This window comes from Thermobia domestica, chromosome 1 (genome assembly GCF_964235325.1).
Source record: "Thermobia domestica chromosome 1, izTheDome1.hap1.1, whole genome shotgun sequence".
NCBI lineage: Eukaryota > Metazoa > Arthropoda > Insecta > Zygentoma > Lepismatidae > Thermobia > Thermobia domestica.
The window spans coordinates 134956822-134976986 of NC_137454.1; the positions used below are offsets into that span (position 1 = coordinate 134956822).

A 20165-nucleotide genomic window follows, 5' to 3' on the forward strand; every position below is an offset into this window, starting at 1 on the left:
CATTATTCATCTTTGACAACAGTACTAATGCATAACTTTGACATGACGAACAAAACCTCATAATTTGATCATGTTAATACATGAAAAGAATACTATCTATTCTTGTACCGTTACATTATGACAAAGTAGTATTTCCGAGGTTTATTATATACTTATTGTGCTTATAGTAAAGAATCGTACTTTGATATCGAAAAGTGATTTAGTACTGTAATTAACAGCGAGTTTGGAGTATGTATTCAGTAACGCAGTCTTGCTTAAAGTTTTAATTTGTAATGATTTAAAAACATTACTCACGACAGTTATTTTAGAAATTACTCAAATCATAGCTAACTTGAAATCATTGAGATGATAATATGATTTAATACGTAATATCAACAGAGGTCCATAGTCCCGCTACTCTATTCCAACTAACGTAACAGGGGGCTAAAACCAACTTTCTTTTACTATGCTCTTGCCTGAGGTCTGCGAAACGCAAATAGTGCTGCTCCTCTTATTTCCATCAACTACCCGTGTATAAGTTTACATAAAACATTATGTTTCTAAAGACTAATACTATATTTGCGAGGTGAGTAACATCTCCGTATTATAACTGAATTGCTTGTTCATTTGGTAGTTGTAGGTTGATAATGTTACAACAGCAAAGCATTATCTGTTCGATAAGTAACTCCTAGCGAAGACAGGATTGAGAACTGTATTCATACTAGAATTTCATTTTAAACTTAATCATAAAGCAAATATATATGTAATATTGACATAATATTTGAGTTCTACCATGATTAACGGCTGGATATTAAATGATTAGGGAAAGCAACACGTCTCTCGTGTAGTTTTTCAATGAAGAGACGTTCTTATATTGAAGTTTTCTTTTTTTTTAATATACTGTACATAATATCGATAGTGTTAACGATGTGTATGTCTCTTCAATTATCTTAGAAACTGTATCAATTTCCTTATAGACAGCATAGAACAATCACACACGAGAAATCATTCTGCAAAGCCGAAATAAAACTGGCTGGCACGGCATTCTATTATTACTAGCAAAAGTTAACGTACTGCAAGGAAACACATATATGAAATGATAGGTCACCAATCTACACGAAAACATAATGCATATACACTAAATTCACGTGAACTTTTGAACACATCATACTCTACATATCTGACTACTCTACCATATGTAAGAACTTTCTCTGAAGTTTCAAGCAAACGTAGAACTTCGACAGATTAAGGTTTTCTCAACACCTCGATTTTGAATAAAAAATGTAATCATCACCTGGCTTGATAACAAATTGTTCCACTAATTCATTTTAACAAACAAATATCTTTCATACATATAAATACTGTTCCATACTTTTTTTCTTGATGTAATAGTTATACAGTCGTGGATATTGATGGTAGCAAAAAATATTCCAAAATCCTTTTAATTGCACGAAGTGCGAGAATAATATAAAAAAATAATAAATAAATAAATAAATAACTCGAAAAATTTAGATTTTACAATATCAAAAATTTCACTAACAGTTAATTACTTACTTCCCTCTGACGATGGCAAAGTGGAGGAAAGCATTTAAGTTTTTTCGGTTGTCTATCAGATTGAATGGGATAAGAGTTAAGTGCTATATGGCACTAATTTGAGATCAAGTGTTCAGAATATAGGCACCTCGAGGTCAGTAATCATATATTATTTAGAGATTAATATAGGATCCGACCGAGTTTCCTCGCACAAATTATTTGTGCTTTCTACTAAACGAAAATAAGGAATGGAGCGAAACAACCCAAATATGATTGAGTATACCGTAAATAGTGTCAATTTATGGTAAATTTACTTCCTTAACTTATCTACAATTATCTAAGTTTTCATACATTAAATACTGCACTAGACTTGATGTAACAACGCAGAAACTAACTTAGTCCATGATCTTGGATAGCATTATGAGCCTACTTCCACAACTGATACGAAATTTTCATAAATAGTTTTCTTAAAATAAACATTTACGAACAAATTCTCATGAAAAATTATTGACATGCAGTTGAATTTACTGCCTATTACAGAACTACAACTACACCATTTTAAATTATTTTTTAATTCGTATCATTAATTGTTAGAATGTTGGTCCTACACATTAGCACCTCATTCAACCCTCGCTCATTCACTCCTACTAAAAGCAAAACGGGAAAGAAATGGAATACCTACCAATTCAGAAAATGAACCAACCGAACCTATCAAAATTCACAGACTGCACACACACCAACGTTACTTGACAAAAAAATTAAAATAGAAACAAAAAATAAAATCACCTGTCCTTACCAGTCCTGGAATGGCTCTCCTCGCATGTCCAGAACACACAATAACAACATAATTAGATATATACTTTTTTTGTTAAAATTACCAATGGCAATTAGTTGTCTACAAAAAAGCAAATAAAATGAAGTTAAATTAAAAGAAACATGCCCTCTCACTCCAACTTTTACTCAAAGGGAAGGCAGAATACTTAAGGAAAATATATTTTCTTTCTTTTTTTTAAAAAAAATAGAATATATCCTCAATGATTAAAAAAAAGTATTTGTATTAATATCTGAAGATCGCTATATATAAGATGTTTATATCTAACTTCTCATCGATCTTAAATCATAAATAAGCTCACAGCTATGTACACTTTTCTCCTTGTTCTAAATATCTTTTTCTCGCCAAACGGTACGTAATTATTGCGACCTAGCTTTTTCTCTAAAAATAAATTTCTGAATTTCCCCTACTACGGTTTCCTACTTGTCAAAGAAAAAAAAAACACGAGACTTTTTTTGTACATAGATTTAGAATAGTAAAAAAAGGAAGAGTCTTACCAATCCTCGGGACTTCATCCGCAAATTTCCAGTAATAGAATAAAAGAAATAATAAAAAGAAAAGTTATACCACCGTATTTGTTTTCTTAAATTTCTTTCTCCAGGTTCACACCGGATATTTTTTTACATAATCATATACAGAAAAATAGTAATAAAAAAGTGATACCTTTCTCATTAACGAACAAGTCCATGTCCTGAGTAGGTTGCTCTCCCACTGGTATCTGTTGGAAAAGTAACACTGAGAATTGAGCGCAATTTCTCAACAAAGTACTCTACGAAATAATTCTGAAGCCACTCCACAAAAAGCCAATGAAAAACTAATTGAGACTTTTGACATCACTACGTAAGTGTATCTCAACCGTGGAGTGCAGATACGTTACTTTGTCTTCTGATTTTAAGTTTGGCTTTACATTAAGGTCTCTCTAGTTAATCACAGAGTGACAACAAACACCGCAAAAAAGATTAAAAATGTACCTTTCCTTTCTCTTTAACATTTTTCCTCACAAGGCGAGAATTTCACATTGTTGGCTGCACTCAGAACAACATGCATAGAAATAGAGCAAGGAGAAGAGCGTACACACCTGGGCTCTTCATCATGTGTGCCTCGCACTAAGAGGGGTTGGATCCCACAAGAAGAGTCTTCCCAAAGGCTGTGGACAGAGAGTACATCGTTAAGTCTCTATACAACTGAAAGACACAACAAGGAACCATCAAATATATCGAAGAAAACACACACACTAAAAATATTATTAAAAAGACAACACCTATGTACAGCAAAACCTATAACCCTAACACATAAACCCAACTAATAATAACTTGCGTAATTTTTATACATCGAAAGCAATGTAAATCGAAGACAATCATACAAGTACTCTTCGAATATTCTCGTTCTATATTGCTAACATCTAGCGGTGTACACGAAACACCTTCAGCAATTAAATGAAATCAAATCACCAGGACAAAAATTGGCATTTAGTCAAAAGAAATAATCTCAACCTGTCAATAAAAATTTCCCAACAATAACCACAATTCTTAAATTCAAAATATAGATTTTTTTATTACTCAAATCATCACTAAGCATTTTCTAAATGTTTAAGTCTTAGAAAACATTTAACTGAAGCTCTCCCACTTAGAATTTCAGGTCTATAAAGAATCGAGGACTAGCTCTTGAAGATCGACACAGTTAAGAGTAAACAGGTTACTTGTGTTTTAAAGAAAGCACTAAGTGAAAGACTTATTAAAGTGACAAGCTTTCGCTCGTGTATTTCCCAGAGATGCAAATTGCAAAATGCAATACATGTAGAAATTCTCGTCAACTCCTTAGAAGGCAGAAACATATTTGTAATTCATAACGTCATAGTGGTAGTGAAAATCTGGAAGTAAAATATTCTGAACAAAGGAACCTGCACATCTTAACTACGTATCGATTCATTCCAACGAAGCGTCGCTTTTCACTTCATCTTCCGAAAATATTTTTGATATCAATAAATTGCGAAATACATTAAAGACAAATCTTTGTGACTTAATGTTCTTGACTTAGGAACTGAATAAACAACAGTACTGTGGCTCATAGTAATGTAATAAGTGCTATTTTATTTTATTAGTATTATTAGCAATAAACTGATTAAGGTTTTACTTCAGTTTCGAGTAAACTGACACTTTCAAAGTAAGAATAAATGTGTCATATAAGTACTGAAAGTGTCACTAGTTAAAACACACGAAGTAAATCCTATGTAGTAACTAGTGACGTGAAGAATATTATCACGAAATTAATTATGAGCCACATGAACTAAATCATACCAGTTACTTCACGTAACGTTTAGCATTTTCATGTACTTGAGGAGACGAAGTGCTGCTATATTTTTAAATTTCTCAGCAATGGTTTCGTACAAACATGAATAAGATTATTCTGGTATTGAAATACACACATCCTTATATATATATAAACTTCGTCTCACGAACACACATTTGGGTATAGCGTAGTATTCCTCCATTACACACCCAAATAATATTTTAGTATATTCAAGTGTATATATATATATATATATATATATATATATATATATATATATATATATATATATATATATATATATATATACCTTCTAAATTCATTTTTTTTTAAACAAACAATAAGCAAATTATTAAATATAAAGAGCAGTATATGGCGCTTGAAGCTCAAATTTCGAAAGAAATATTTTCTTCTCTAAGTATGCGTAACAAAAGAAATGAGCAAGTAAAGAAAAGCTCTTGCGCTGAAAGGTAATTTAAAATGTATAAGCAAGTACGAAACGCAAGATTTTAAACTCATAGAAAGTAAAGAAAAATATTTAGAATTAATTGGTTTCTACAAACATGCAAGAGTAATCAGTAACACGAAGTCAATACTAAATTTCAAGAAAAAAAACTTTTCCGCCCCTGTTTTTTGCCAAAAATGTATGCGCACATAACATTATCCCACATTTCATTTACTTACAATACACAATCTGAAGATCCATCTTCCTTTCTCTCTAAGAAAATCAGCTCAGTTGTTAGAAGCAGTTTTGTTTTGAGCATTATTACGCAGAACTTCAAAGAAAACTACATGAAAATGGTAAACAACATAGGAATATATCATAACTTACACCGTATTCATCACTTTCTAGGATAATGGAAAACAAACCACTTTAAAAGCTTCAAAATTGGTATGAACTATGCGTCAATGGATAGATCAAGTACACTGAAGCAATAAATATAAAGCACAATAGTTCAAAAGTTAACTCATTCGTAAGTAAAGCAAAGTATTAAAAAAAAAAATAAATAAATAAATAAATTAACAAGTTTAGTGAAAAACAGAAGCTGAGCCCGCAACGATGAAGAAATATTTCACTGGCTAAATTACAATCAAATTTCGAACGGAATTCAAAAATTAATATTAACTACAATACACTTTGCTCTAAATCTCTCTCTCTCTCTCTCTCTCTCTCAGAATAAACTCAAGTAAAACCAATCCCAACAGTAACTCAAAAAAAAAGAGTAACAGAAATAATCAATGTTGGATAATTTTTTATTGTATGCCAGACAGTGACAGAATGAATTAACTGTTAGCTCTGGTAAATTTAAAACTGTTTGAATTCTAAATCCGCAATTTCAAGAGGGTCAAGTACTGGTTATATGTACAGGTTGGATCTTCTCCCAGTTGTCCTTATTCTACTTGTTCATCAGACCTTGGCCAAATCATTTAGTCATGTTTAAGTTATTTGTTAATCAGACTTTATGAATACATATATTCCAATTTCGCCCTTAACATATCTGTACATACAGGACTTCAAAAATCCAAGGCGTCAGGTAGAGACGGCAATTGGAAGGTCCATCAGACGATTTTGGTGAATACAAAAAAGTGGAAAATTGATATTTCAGTGCTCAAACTATAAGACACGTACATGGACACAAAACACATACTGCTGATTTGTAAAACTTCACTTGTATTGCATTCAATTGGTGTTGAAGGATAGATTGAATACTGAAGTAAGCTTGTACTTTTTAGACCAGTAATTATAATTTAAGACCAAAACAAATAAGACTATGTATCAAATCGGATTTTTACTATTATGGTGCATGGGTCAGTAGAAAATTTTTCGAGTCCTTTACACTATGGCACTATTTCAATTAAATCATTTGTTACAGTGGCTTATACAAAAAACAACTACCAAGAAATACAATTGATACAAAGATATGTTCAGGAATTTTAAATTTTCGTACTTTTTATATTTTTCTGCTTGCGCTTTTTCCACGAAACCTGGCTTCAAGAAAGAAGAAAAGCATTAAAGATCAGACTCAGTGCGTAAAGTTACGGCAGTAACATCTGTGCTCAAGTTCCACTCAATCACCACTTCGCGTGAGAAACTTCACAAGTACACAGAACAAAATGTTGTTACGGCACTGTTCCCTGGTGAGTCCTTCCTCATTTGTTTCCTTGATACTTTTATTATTTTTAATTTACTGTGTGTAAGGTTCCAGTGGATAACAAAGCAAGAAGTACAAAATTTCTACCACAAATTAAAAGTGAGATTATTAGAAAGTAGTGTGTACATACGACAGACTTCTTACAAAATTATTTTTATCCATTCCCTGATTTCCAGGTGCTATACCAATCATTTTTCCCGATCCGTAGCATTTAATACGATAATAAAGAAATGTCTATAAGAGGTTTTGTTAACACTGGGTAAGCAAACACACAATGCTACGAATTGCTATTGATATATGAGCTACTAAGTTTTATAATGCGTTTGATTTAATATATATCAATGGATTACTTTTTTCAGAAACTGGTCACCTTTCTTCCCAACGAGTAGCAGTAACATTAGGATTAAAAAAAAAAAAAATCAAGGTACTGCTTCAGTCAATTTCAAACAAAATGGGACAGACTTCTAAAAAATGCAGTAAAGAAAAAAAAATTAATGAAATAGATCATCTTTTCACCAAATTCCATAAAAACTGGATATTGCAAAATCTTTTATTTAAAGGTATGACAAAAATTTCAAGGAGAGGATATCACAACCGCCGCGTTAATTTTCTAACTTTTTTTTCTATTTTTTAAAATTATTATTTACGTTAAATGAACAAAAAATATATTGTACAAAATGTTAAAAATATCAGATATCGGTAGTATCTATTTAAGTAACACTGCATGAAATAATAACTATGTTTATGTAAAATAAATAAATAATTACTTCACGTGCCTTACCTACCTTGTTTTATTTAAGCATCTGTAATTTCTATATCCCATTAACACCATTTTCGAGACGAATAAACCTTATATTACTTGCTGAGCTGCCGTTAATTTACATATTGATTTTGTGATTTTTTTTTTCATCCATCTGGAAATATTTCACTTCTCTAAACACTTTGTAGATGTAGTCGACCATCACCGCTCACTTGTGGAATATACTTTGTCGACATCTACGGAGTGTTTACAGAAGTGAACTATTTCAAGGTGGATGAAGAAATCACAAGAGAACATGTAAAGTAACGGCAGCTCAACAAATAATTTATGGTTAACTCATATCGAAAAAGATGTCAATGAGACACTGAAATCATAGAAGTTTAAATAAAACTAAATACGCTAAGGTACATGTCTTCTCTCTATTATTTTACGTAACAGTATTATACACAAAATGAAAACACTACTTTCTTATGTTCATCTACTTATTGTTTTCAATTTTTACTGCAATAATATCTTATCAAGTTGTTAAGCCTTAAATCGAGTGCACTTCAAAACCCTGTAATCTCGTAAACTACGAAGCCATTTAAACCGATTTCGTAGGGTTGAAAAAAGAAGAAAAAAAACGTAACTTTTAATGTTTGGTTTAGCTGGAGTCAAGTATTTAGACCTCTTTATTCTTTCCATTCTTCAAAGATGATACCAGAAGCCATTCGAGCTATTTGCGTGCGATAATAAACAGGATTAAACGTGGTACAAAAATTATTGTGGTCGTATTTCGAAAAGAAATATCCGTAGTTGAAAACGAAATGTTCGTGACTTAACGGTTAAAGGTAAAACATATATATATACAAAACACTAAAAAGTAAAAGAAACGTTCAATGATATTACCAAGTAGCACAATTACTTGCGATTGACTGCTTCAGATTTGTTTCATCTGCTTCTCGGACTTCCATGTTTGAATTAGGATTAGAAATTACATTTCTGGGCTTTCGATATCTATGACCATGTTAGCTCATCATGTAACATTAGGAGGACGACGTCCCTCGGTGATTACACTGCCCGGGGAATTGGAAGGAACAGTAGGAATGGGAATGAAAGGAAGCGGCCTGAAGCCATTATGAGAGGTACCATCGCAGCATTTCCCTTGTGAATGACGAAAATATCACTTAGAATGGCTGGCCTGAAAAAGCTTTTACACCTTTTCGACTGAATGACCATACCGGGAATCGAAACCTGGACCGCTTGCACCAAAGGTGAGAGCGTTAGCGATTACGCTACATGGGATCACTCGTGTTTGAATTATCAACTTATCTCAACAAATAAACACAATAGAAAATTTCATTTCCTAAGCAAAATCCCTAATTTCCAGTTAAGTACCCTATTTCCTGATATTTTGCAGCTTTTTTTTTTTTTTTTTTTAATATAATTTCGTCTTTTATGATTTCCAGATTTGTACGAACCCTGAGATGAAGATACAATAAGGAGGATAAACATCAATGGTGGATTTTCTTTAAGCCACAATGAATCAACAATTCACTATCTCCCCTGTATAACGATCTAGAGGTTACAAACCAACATGAGCGCCTTACAGATGAAATTGCTGACATTTTTTAGTGAATAGGACAATGCATAAGCACTGTAGAACGATCACAAATTTAATTAAACTGAAAAAACGTAGGTGCAAGGTAATTATCAATGAATGCAAGCATATAATTGTTTGTGAAAACAATACAGAACGTGACACGACAAAACAAAAATATACTCGGATATATGAGATTTCTGAATCTCTAAAATTATTTAATTTTACGTTCCACAAGTATTCCCTTTAGAATAAAGGAGACGAATATATGAAATAATTAGTGAATTGAGAATGCAAGAGAAAACGGAAAAACTCAGAAAAATATCAAAGACAGGACACTGTCCAAAAATAAACTCACATTATCTGGGATCGAATCAGGGACCCCTAGCACCAGAAATGAGCGCTGTAAATCACTAAGGGAAAAATGAAACATCATAAAAAAATGTCACTTCCCAAGCAGTACTTTATGTTTACTAGAAAATTAAGCGAAGAATTTATAATTTTAACAGGACTGATAAGCACCTTTAACTAATGTATTTCTGGGTGTGAACTTTCTTATGTCATTTTCTACTTCAACTTTATGCGAAAAGGAACGAATTTTCTCTTAGAATCAAGTGAAAAAGCAGTACAGAAACAATACTGATGTACGCTCTCATGAATACTGAAAGTAACTTATACAGAAAGGATAGGCCAAACAATCACAGTACTAGCTCGCTGAGAGTATTATTTGAAAATCTCAACGTCTGGTTACACAAAAAAAATTAATTCCATATAATGTTCTCTCTATTAGCTACTAAGTTGATACGTCGCAATACGCCAGTCTAAAAGTGAACACATAATACAGTAGAGCGTCGATTATCCGAAGTAATTGGGGGACATGGGTGTTCGGAAAACTGGTTTGTTCGGATAATCGAACTGTACATGTTTATTTGCCAAAAAGAAGTACTCTACAGTAAATTTATTCATAAAAAGAAGTGTGCTGATTGTTGAAACACAGCGACTGGCGGCTTGGCCGGTCAGCAGCGCCTTATGAAGGCCCCATTAGAAGCAATGTTCCGCCAGCGGTGGCTCAGTGCGGCGACTACTGTGGGAAACTTGGTTTGGGAGTGAGGGGGATGATGGATGGTAGGGTGGGAGAGTAACAGGTGCGAGCGAGTACACAGTTCGGTTGACCGACGTTCGGATAATCGACGCTCTACTGTAAATGTTTATACCTCAGCAAAAAAAAAAAAAAAAAAAAATCTCCAGCTTAAAAAAAGCTTGATTAAAATGTAAGCCAACTGTGATTATTATATATGATAAATCGAAAAAATAACAAGATTTTATCGCAAGTTCCTCCTGCAAGTCCAGTAACACGGAAAATGAAAAATGCAAAACACTGCACTGCTATTTAAACTCGGATCTCCGGCTCACCGCGTCGAGGCGTTAACACTACGCTAGCCAGTCTGCTCCCTGAGGATCTATACATTCTATCATTGGTAAGTCGGAGATCCGGGCAGGAATCACAGTCCAGTCGTGGATTTTTCTAGTCTATCATATGATCTAATTAGTTAAGGAAAGTAATGAACTGCTTAATTTCAAAAGCTTCTATAGCCTTTTGGCAGGCCTCAGACTAAGCCACAAATCATAAATGATCTTCACTGCGCTCCTCACTCCTTTTGAACTTTAAAAGGAATTGTATATGCAATTATAGTAATGATTGTTTCTAGATCTTTTCTTCTAAGCCATGTGGAATTTGTGACATAATAGTCACGCACTCATACTTCTGCAACCGCTACGCGCGCGAGAGAAAGGAACAGTTATTATTTCATTTAATAGAATTTTGCAGATACCAACTGGCTCATTTCTAGATTGTTTGTGCTCCTCATCGCCTAAACTATTCTTAAATTCAGAAAAGTAAGGGGTGAACGTATCCAAGACCGTAAATACTCGAGCACTTCGTAGGTGCAATTATGATCTAATAAAATACGGTAGAAAACACTTGTAGCAAATAAAAATAAATAAGTAATGTAATCCAACTAATACCCCGTGTCGATACAATGAAACACAAATGAATTCGAATATTAATATTACCAAGCTAGCACAACTCAAAATCTTACCTAAATTTAATAAAGTAAATCATTGTACTACCAACTTACAAAATGTGAAAAAGTACATTATAGTCATCCAAAAAAGTCCAGCAAATCAAAACACCAAACTTTGAGAAAATCCGATAAACATTTTCGTGTTTTCGATACAATAAATGCAAATGGACATAGATTGATATCACAAAATCAACACATTGGATTCTCACCACCTCATTTTAATTACTAACACTGAACAAAAGTCTGATTCAGAACTATTTTCCTTTAGATAATTCTAATGTTGAAATAAACGTATAGTCTTGCAGTATAGCAAGAGTACTGTCTCATTCACAACTTTTACCGACATGTTACGAATGAATTATAAACTTGTATATGTTTAATCAGTAAATAGGAAATTTTATACTCTTTTCAAAATCTAGAAAACTCTATAGGATTCAATATTAACACGTTTCTTCTTCTGCCTCGAATTTTCGTTATTTACTCATACAGTTTCGGTGCTCTGACACTTTCTCCGTATGAATACATAACAAACATCAAGGTATAAGGCAACACTGTTCTTATTTGAATCATGTAACTATAGTATCTATCAGCATATATTCAACACTGATTTTTAAAATTTCAAATATATTAACTTTTGGGCCACACATTACACACCTTATTTTTCTCGATATTTTTCGTTCTTCTGTGAATATTGGTTTCCAAATAAAGCGCATTACAGCTTGACTTTAGTTGAGGATATACCGTATAATCTACACTTGTGACGTTGTCCCCTCCTTTTCTTTCTCATTAAAGCTCTACTTATGTATCAAGAACAAACAGAAAAAAGGATCTCAATTTATTTTCCAAGCTTCCTGGGTTATCACACAGAGTTCACTTCACATATATGTAAGCGAATGGACAAATCGAACGTTACTGGCTCTCGGATGGCATGACGAGTAGCAATTGAAAGAAAGTGCGTAGTGTAACAACCAGAAACCTGCTGGCACATATTGTTAAGATTAATTGGCCCCTATAATGTGGCCTTGGTATCCTAGAAGGATTCTAATACTCCTAGTTATAATTTCGGCAAACAATCCTGATGCTTCGACGGCTAGTCAATAGTAAAGAGCTTCAGCTTCACAAACTTTTTCTATTAATATTCAACTGTCTTTTTTTCCCCCCACACACAAAACACTATGGTCAACAAAAAGATACTGAAATTTTACTGATCACCACATACATTAACTCAAGCAAGAGCACCAACATAAACGCAATCTACAAATACGTATTAAGAGTATACTATAAATTGCGTTTATACCAGTACACTTAGTTGTGAGTTAATGTAGGTACTGATCACTAAAATTTTAATAACTTATAACTGACCTGTATGCTTTGTGTGGAAAAAGGACAAAGTTCAATAAATAAATAAAAACAAGAAGTTTGTGAATCCAAAGCTCTTCATTGCTGACTAGCCGTCGAAAGTAACAGGACTGTTTGCCGATATTATACTAGGATTCCAAGGCCACATTATAGCTAAATATTCATTCAAGTGGGTACTGATTTCATATCCCCAAGAAGATCGGTAAAAATAACGTCCTGTTCAAATCTTCGGATTAAGTACTAAATCTATCTTGTAATGTTCATTTAATGAATGCTGAATACGTATGGCGTTCTGTGAGCTCGGAGGAATGATTTCAAGAGCCGCTTCTGGGCTGCTCTCATGCTCGATTCCTGAATGTACAAACAATAAAATAACAGAACTCACATACTTACTGGTCGGTAACTAACTTCATACAAAAACACATATTATGGTATAAAAAAGAGCTGGTCAACTAATAAACAATCCTACTACTCACGTGTATAATGTAAGGATAGTAAAATATTACTTTATTAGTTTGTCAGTAGCCCTATCACTTTATTCTGAGTAGTAGAATCAAAATTAGAATTTTGGGTAAGTGAAATATTAGTTCACAGGTCAAGACATGGAATGCGAATTCTGTTTAATTGCATTAACATTGGAACCAACTTCAATAACAACTCACTTCTTAGTTATAAATGAGATTAACTCGACGACATACAGAATTAGCACTCAATGAGAGTGACAAAATTCCATACTACCCTAGATCAAATTCGTAAAACCGAGTCATCCACGCAGTATCTCTCAAACTATGGAGCAATGATGATCCTCACCGTAAACAAGCTGGTTAAGAATTCCATGCGATGGTACGTTTTCAATCTCGGAAAATACAATAAAACCGATAAATATATTAAAGAGAAAACTTTACTATCAATATTAAAATAGTACCTCTTGGTCAAAGTATATTAATTCAAGATCAAGGTTTCTCTATTGTTGTTTAAGGTCTGCAATCCAATCGCAACAAATACAAAAACTCTGGAGATTCCATTTCAAAATGTTGTTAAGAGAACTAACGATCTTTGAAATATCTATGTAGTGCAGTGCACTATTTAATTATAAGCCAATCATTACGTCATAAACTGTGTAGTCTCCACAAAACGTTAACCCGTACGTACTCGCGCCCTTTTCTGTGACGCCAGTACTCGCGCGGGGGTCCAGTAGACCCACAAATTGATATTAGTTTTTAACAGGGTTGGCAAAAACCATGGTTATTGAAAAAAAAAAAAAAAAGTTTTTTTGTTTAAATAATTTGCTTGATGTATTTACATCACATATGGAAGAAATAAGTTTGTTTCGCCTTGGTGTTATTATACATCAATCGGGTTGTGCTGGAAGGGGTCACATAAGCTTAAAGCGGAATCCAAATCGCTTCTCGGCTTACACCCGAGAGAAATTGTCCTCTATTTGAACTCGAAACCAGAACTAATTGGCCACAAATGCGATACATCTGCCGACTCACTCACGAAGACTCCTGATGAATATACGTTGTACTGATCTTTACATATTTGTTAATATAATTGTGAAGAGTCATTTCAGAAGGACAAAAAAAAAAAAAAATAAACAGCTGCACAAATGAAACCATTATACAGAATTACATATGAACAATTTCAAAATACTGCAGAGTACAGAAGAACTAAATTAGTCCAAGTTAGTTCACTACGATTTTTACAGTCCAAGTTAAAGAAACACGACGACTTAATTTGCATATCAGTAAGAGAAGGGAATAAAGATACGAATTATTTCAGTCCACTTTGGTTCTGACCCATTTATATATAAATAGATACCAAAGGCACTTCTGATTTCAATAAATGCCTCTCGTTGGGTTTGTATGACCCTCCTCCCCCACAAAAAAAAAAAAAAAAAAAACGGCGCTTCGATGTAGTTTATCAACAGTAAACATTATTAAAACGAAACAATATTTAGAATTTTTCTTTGATTGCAACTGCATAACAATAATAACGAACTATAATAATAATAATAATAAAAGAAACATTCATAAACTAATAAGAACAAAAGTTGCTTTTGTAGAATTATCTCTGAGTACTGAACGGGGAATTTAGGTCTAAATATAATACGAATAATATACGGGAGTGAAACGTGATAACCCACTAACGTGTGTTCATCAAGATTTTACGAACACACACTTTTACGAACTTTTTTTTTTTTTTTTAACCAGCTGGTTTAAACCAGCCAACCCTGCTTTTTAACAATAGCATATATAATTAAGACAATACAGCGTAACTCTAGACATGTTTTTAAAAGTATTCGTTGCAATTAGATTTTTGAGACATTATTTTTATATTTTTTTTATCAGGACTTCTGGCTAGCAACACAAAAGTTAACTGTTTGGGGGTCTGTAAACACCCCGTGCGAGTACTTAAGGGTTAAAGGAAGGGTTCACTTAATAGCCATTTCTAGATATTAAGGTTTAGCTACTAATTTTTAACATTCTTTAGCTGGTTGGGGAGTGTAGCGACTTTTAAGAACTACCAAGTTACGAGTTTTTGTTGCAACGTAACGCCTTTGTGCAACACCGAGGTTATGAAGGAGACTTATTATTGCGGTAGGTTACGAACAATCACCACGGACTAGAAGCTGGTGCACAGAGGTCATCCAAGATCAATTTTCACAGCTTCGACAGTTCACTATTACACTAGCTCACCTTCAGTAACACACGCTATAAATTGATCACAGAATGAACATGAAAAACGTCAATATGCAAATACGATTTCTGTATTTAAATTAATATTCGTGAGTTAAGAAAGTCACATTATGAAGTAATATACATGCAACCTCTGGATAAAATTTTAAGCTTGCATTTTTCTTTCTTATTTCATTAACGTTCCACTGAGGCTACGGAGACGCTGATAATGGTGGAATGAAGAATGTAAAATAAACGGGAGAATCTAAGCAAATTCACGTACATGGTATCCTTCCCCAAACCGGCCACTTTGCGCGAGCTGGGATCAAACGCACCAGATATGAGCGCTCTACCACTGAAGCACCCCGGCAAACCTGCTAAACAATTACGAAATTGTTATAAGGGATGTTAAAATTTCGGATAGAATGCCAAAGGAATTTTGGATTAACTAAGAACAAACACAACCATATTTTTAAGTTTTTTTTTTTTTTTTTCCCACTTTAAAGTGTAGGTCTCGCTCTATATAGCCTCACTGATGGCAAAGGACGTAAATACTGATCAATCAACTTATATTTATAATAATAATAATAATAATAATAATAATAAAAAAGACGCAACTTAAGATGACATGCTTGTACATAATTTTTGTAAATAGCACTGAAATGGCTTTAAAAATGTATTACTACAACTTGACAGTGATTTCTTCCAAGTTATACATAACTTTTTTATTTATTTGAATGGAATCGCTAAAGCATATGTTACATCTTTGACTCGACCAACTTATGTTCCAAATGGGCTTATTTACTCATACTTTAGGACGTCAACAATGAAAAATGTCAAGAGAACGTACACAACGATGTACGTTATGATAGCTTGTTCTATACTTCGAAAGCAGCACCAGCACGGCATGAACCGACAACACGAACACAGGAAGTAACTGTGCTGGACATAAGGCTGTGAGGGAGCCTAAGCATTCACGAATCTATTTAGGTTTAAAAAAAAAGGAAACAAGCAATCATGCCTTCGCGCTTACTTGTAGAAATAATAATAAAGAAAAGAGCTGCTCCCAAAACCAAATGACTAGAGACGGAGCAAATTATTACAACATAGATACATTGTCAATCTTAAGTACCGTCAGCTGCAAAAATGTACCAATTGGAACACTTTCCAGTACTGCATAAAATTACTGTCACTATACACCACAAAAAGCAATTAAAATTGATAAATTCGTTTGAAAATACACACACACACACACACACACAAATGAATATGTATATACCTATTTTTCCTGATTACTGTTCAATGACCTAATTGTTTATTTATCTGCTTTTCAAAAATAATAGTAGTACGATCATAACCGTACAATATATAACGGAAAATAAATGCGTGTGTGTGTAAAATCGCCAGGTATTATATTTTACAATTCAATAAGCCCAATGTGAAAACAACATTTTTAAAATATTTCTCATTGTTTCTCTTAACATTATCTATATGGAGTGGAAAACTTTTGGCTGACATTATATTGAGCACATAAATATCTCCGTCTCTTAAAAATATCTAACACGACACTGCAATAAAAGGTTCCTATCCTATTATGGAAAGAACATTGTTCCATAATGTGTGCTGTTGTTCTCTGGAAAAATTCAGACAACTCAACAATAACACACACAGTAGACTCAGAACAAGGAAAACTAATATTACGGCACTTAAGAAACCATAATGCTTCAATATCACATGTACGTTAATTCAAAACAAATTCTTTAAGAACATACAACAGACAATTTCCACCCTGCCCACTTGTTCTGTTTACACGTTAAACAAACCTAACCCTGGGAATTTCAAGTTAAAGAAATGGGCGCGTAACTAACGAGACAATGCTGTGGAATATAAGAGGGATATAGTATACATGAAGCTGCATCAGTTCCCGAAGGAGCAGGACGCTCATACTTTTAGGGATTATTCATTGAGTATGTACGAACTTACAAAGGGGGTAACAAAGCGACTTTTATTAACTTATCGACTGATACGAAAATAAAAAAGAACGTACCTGTATTTTATATCTGCATGTGTAGTGCCCTTGTACTTTATCTATGACTATGTGTGTGTGGGGAGGGGGGGAATTTAACACATATCGCATGTCTTGTGCACATGGATACTTCTTACTATTGCACTACGTAGAAAATTTATGGTATTTCATGTAGAAGTGGTAATAGAACACAGAAGAAACGCAGATCAGGGGGTTCTCATGTATACTATTACCATAAGTAGTAACACATTTACTAATTAAAGAAAAAGGGGGCTAAATTCCGATAAACCCTACCTCGATAACTAAAAATTTTTAAGTTATTGAGAATTGGTGAATGTGGTTGTTGTAGTGTATTATACAAGAAAATAACAGAAATGAGTGTTTAGTTAGATATAGTATATTGGTGATAGTGAACACAGATCTATTTTCCCATGGTGGACGTTCCGGTAGAAGGTTAATTCATTGTGGAGGGAGTATATTGAGGAAATTGCCAATATCTGTGGAGTAAGTGATTAACTAAACATCGTATAATACCGTATCACCCATTCGGGTCTCCACTGCACCGGACTGGTTGCATTTGTGCTTGTGTGTCTCAACCTAGCACTTTTTTTTTTCCATAGCCATAATTTGTCATGCTGAAAACCAACTCGGGGTTAACGGAATAAATGACGAAAAAGAAGTCTCACCTCTGTACTCTTTGATAGCATGCCTTTGGTGAAAGTGTTCCTAGGTCAATTTCAGATGTGAATGCAATGTTATTTCTCTTCTTTAACACAGAGAATAGAGTCAGTAGATTATCTACTCTCGCTAATCTATTTATTCCTTCCTTTATGTCACACGAATTACGAATATTCAAAAAAAAAAGAAAAAGAAAAAAAGAAAATATGCACATAAACTATACCCCCTTTCCAACTTGTTCAGGTACTGAAAGAATTCTAGCGATACGCAGCGAGGGAACAAGCAAATATATACTTCCAGCGATTTTCGTAACAATTACACGCAAAACCACTGTCATTTTCACCAATGCCATCATAAAAAGAACACTAAGAAAAATAAATAAAACAGTTAAGTCCAATTTTCAGGGTCGTCGTTCAAATTTCGATTGATAATCATCAGTATCATAACTTCCTTTTCATCGGACATCCTGAAATTCCTAAAAATCCTTCAATTTGATAAAAACTGTGTTTATAGATTCATACGTAAACATTTCAACAACGTACTGCGGTTTATATTCCGAACTTACAAATCTAAAGTAACTTTTATGGATTATTATATGAAGCCTAATATTACAGAACTCAAAATGATACACGTAAATGCGCTATATAGGATATAAGATTTAGGTTTCATCTGACCGCACACAATATGAAATCAGTACTAAGTTCATAATGTATCATAATTAAAATACATGAACTTCGAACAACACATTTCGAGGCAAGATGTAAATATACACCCTCGAAGCATATGTATCGGAATACTTAGTCAAAATAACACACGAAATTTAGTATAGGGGAAGAGAACGGATTTCGGAAATCCAAACAATGCTAGCATTTCTTTATCTTCCACCAAACACTATAAAAGCATGTCATTCTATTTCTTTACATATGTTTTTAAAAGGTTATGCAACTCGACCAATGGCGCCAATACTGCACCGCAGCTGGTAGGCTACGGTGCAGTTAGTCCCATTGCCAAGTTGCACACCAATGCGACATTCACTCACTGGCAAATGTTAATTTTCATTCAAAACGTATTGTGCGCGTCTTTTCTTAACTCTTGTTAATAACATCAATGGAAATGTATCACACAGACAAGCCAGTATACAAAATTATGCGACAAATTCGATATTGACGTGGAACCAAGTGAAACATAAACAATATGAAATTTAAAATTATGCAAAATAAAGTCCTACCTCACGAATGATTTTACATCCTTTCACTGGTCCTATCTGCGAGAACAAGGCACAAATGAGATCTTCTGATACAGAAGCATCCAGGTTTCCCACATACCTGAAGAAAAAAATCAAGGTAGCCACGTTGAAACTTACTGTGCCGGGGATATGCATCATGTGTACAAAAATGATACTACCTCTACTATGTAACGATGAACTGGTACTTACAGCGTCCGAGGATGGCTTTCTTCGGTGAACATCTGAAAAGAAAAAAATAAGTAATTAGTAAAATAATAAAAGTTTCACATAAACATACATAAATCTACAAGAATCCCCATAAAATAATACCAACCTGTCTCGCCATTATGGCTTCCCCCTCTACTTCGACACAATGGCTGCAGAGGCGACTCAGGCGCAACGCAAAGGATTATGGTAAAAACAGACGACGTCTCTGCGCACGATATGATACTTGAAGAAAACATTCTGCAGGCAACAAATACTAACATGTTTAATTTTTGCAAACATACCTTCCTGTGCAAGTCAATAAAGAGATTGCTCACGAAAATTTTTAAACAAACAAAAGAAAATAGATGCCTTAATATTTCATACTGACGAAATCCAAATTAAAACAAATATAATAGAATGGTTAAGTAATTACACATCGCATAAAAAAAAAAAACTGCAGGACAAATAAGTGACAGTCGAAAAGCTAATGGAGACAAATGATTAAGACAAGTGAATGATAATGGAAGAATTGGTGGAATGAGAAAGTGGGAGAAAACGGAAGTATCCCGAGAAAACCCACGGACGCGATGTTGTGCAGCACAAACTTACTTGGCCGGGGATCGAACCCACACTATGCACCAGAGGTAAGCGCTCTATGGCTCAGGCACCGTGCCCCCCAACTGACAGTCGACCTGATTTCATCAACAATGTTTAAAATAAACACAGCGAGACAGAGTTACAAGTTACAGCCATGGGTGGAGCTATAGGGGCATTGCCCCCCCC

General features: G+C 33.8%; 1 protein-coding gene across 1 annotated transcript in view; it reads right to left on the reverse strand.

Annotated features, from left to right (window-relative positions):
* The window catches only part of LOC145689355 (uncharacterized), a 122669-nt gene extending 102901 nt beyond the window's left edge, over window positions 1–19768 (reverse strand). The window contains exons 1-3 of the mRNA XM_081763508.1: window positions 19510–19768; window positions 19386–19417; window positions 19179–19275 (exon numbers count right to left, since the gene is read on the reverse strand). Of these exons, the coding sequence (XP_081619634.1) occupies window positions 19179–19275; window positions 19386–19417; window positions 19510–19521 (141 nt within the window). The 5' untranslated portion in view covers window positions 19522–19768. The remainder of the gene's footprint in view (window positions 1–19178; window positions 19276–19385; window positions 19418–19509) is intronic.
* Between the last annotated feature and the right edge of the window lie 397 nt (window positions 19769–20165).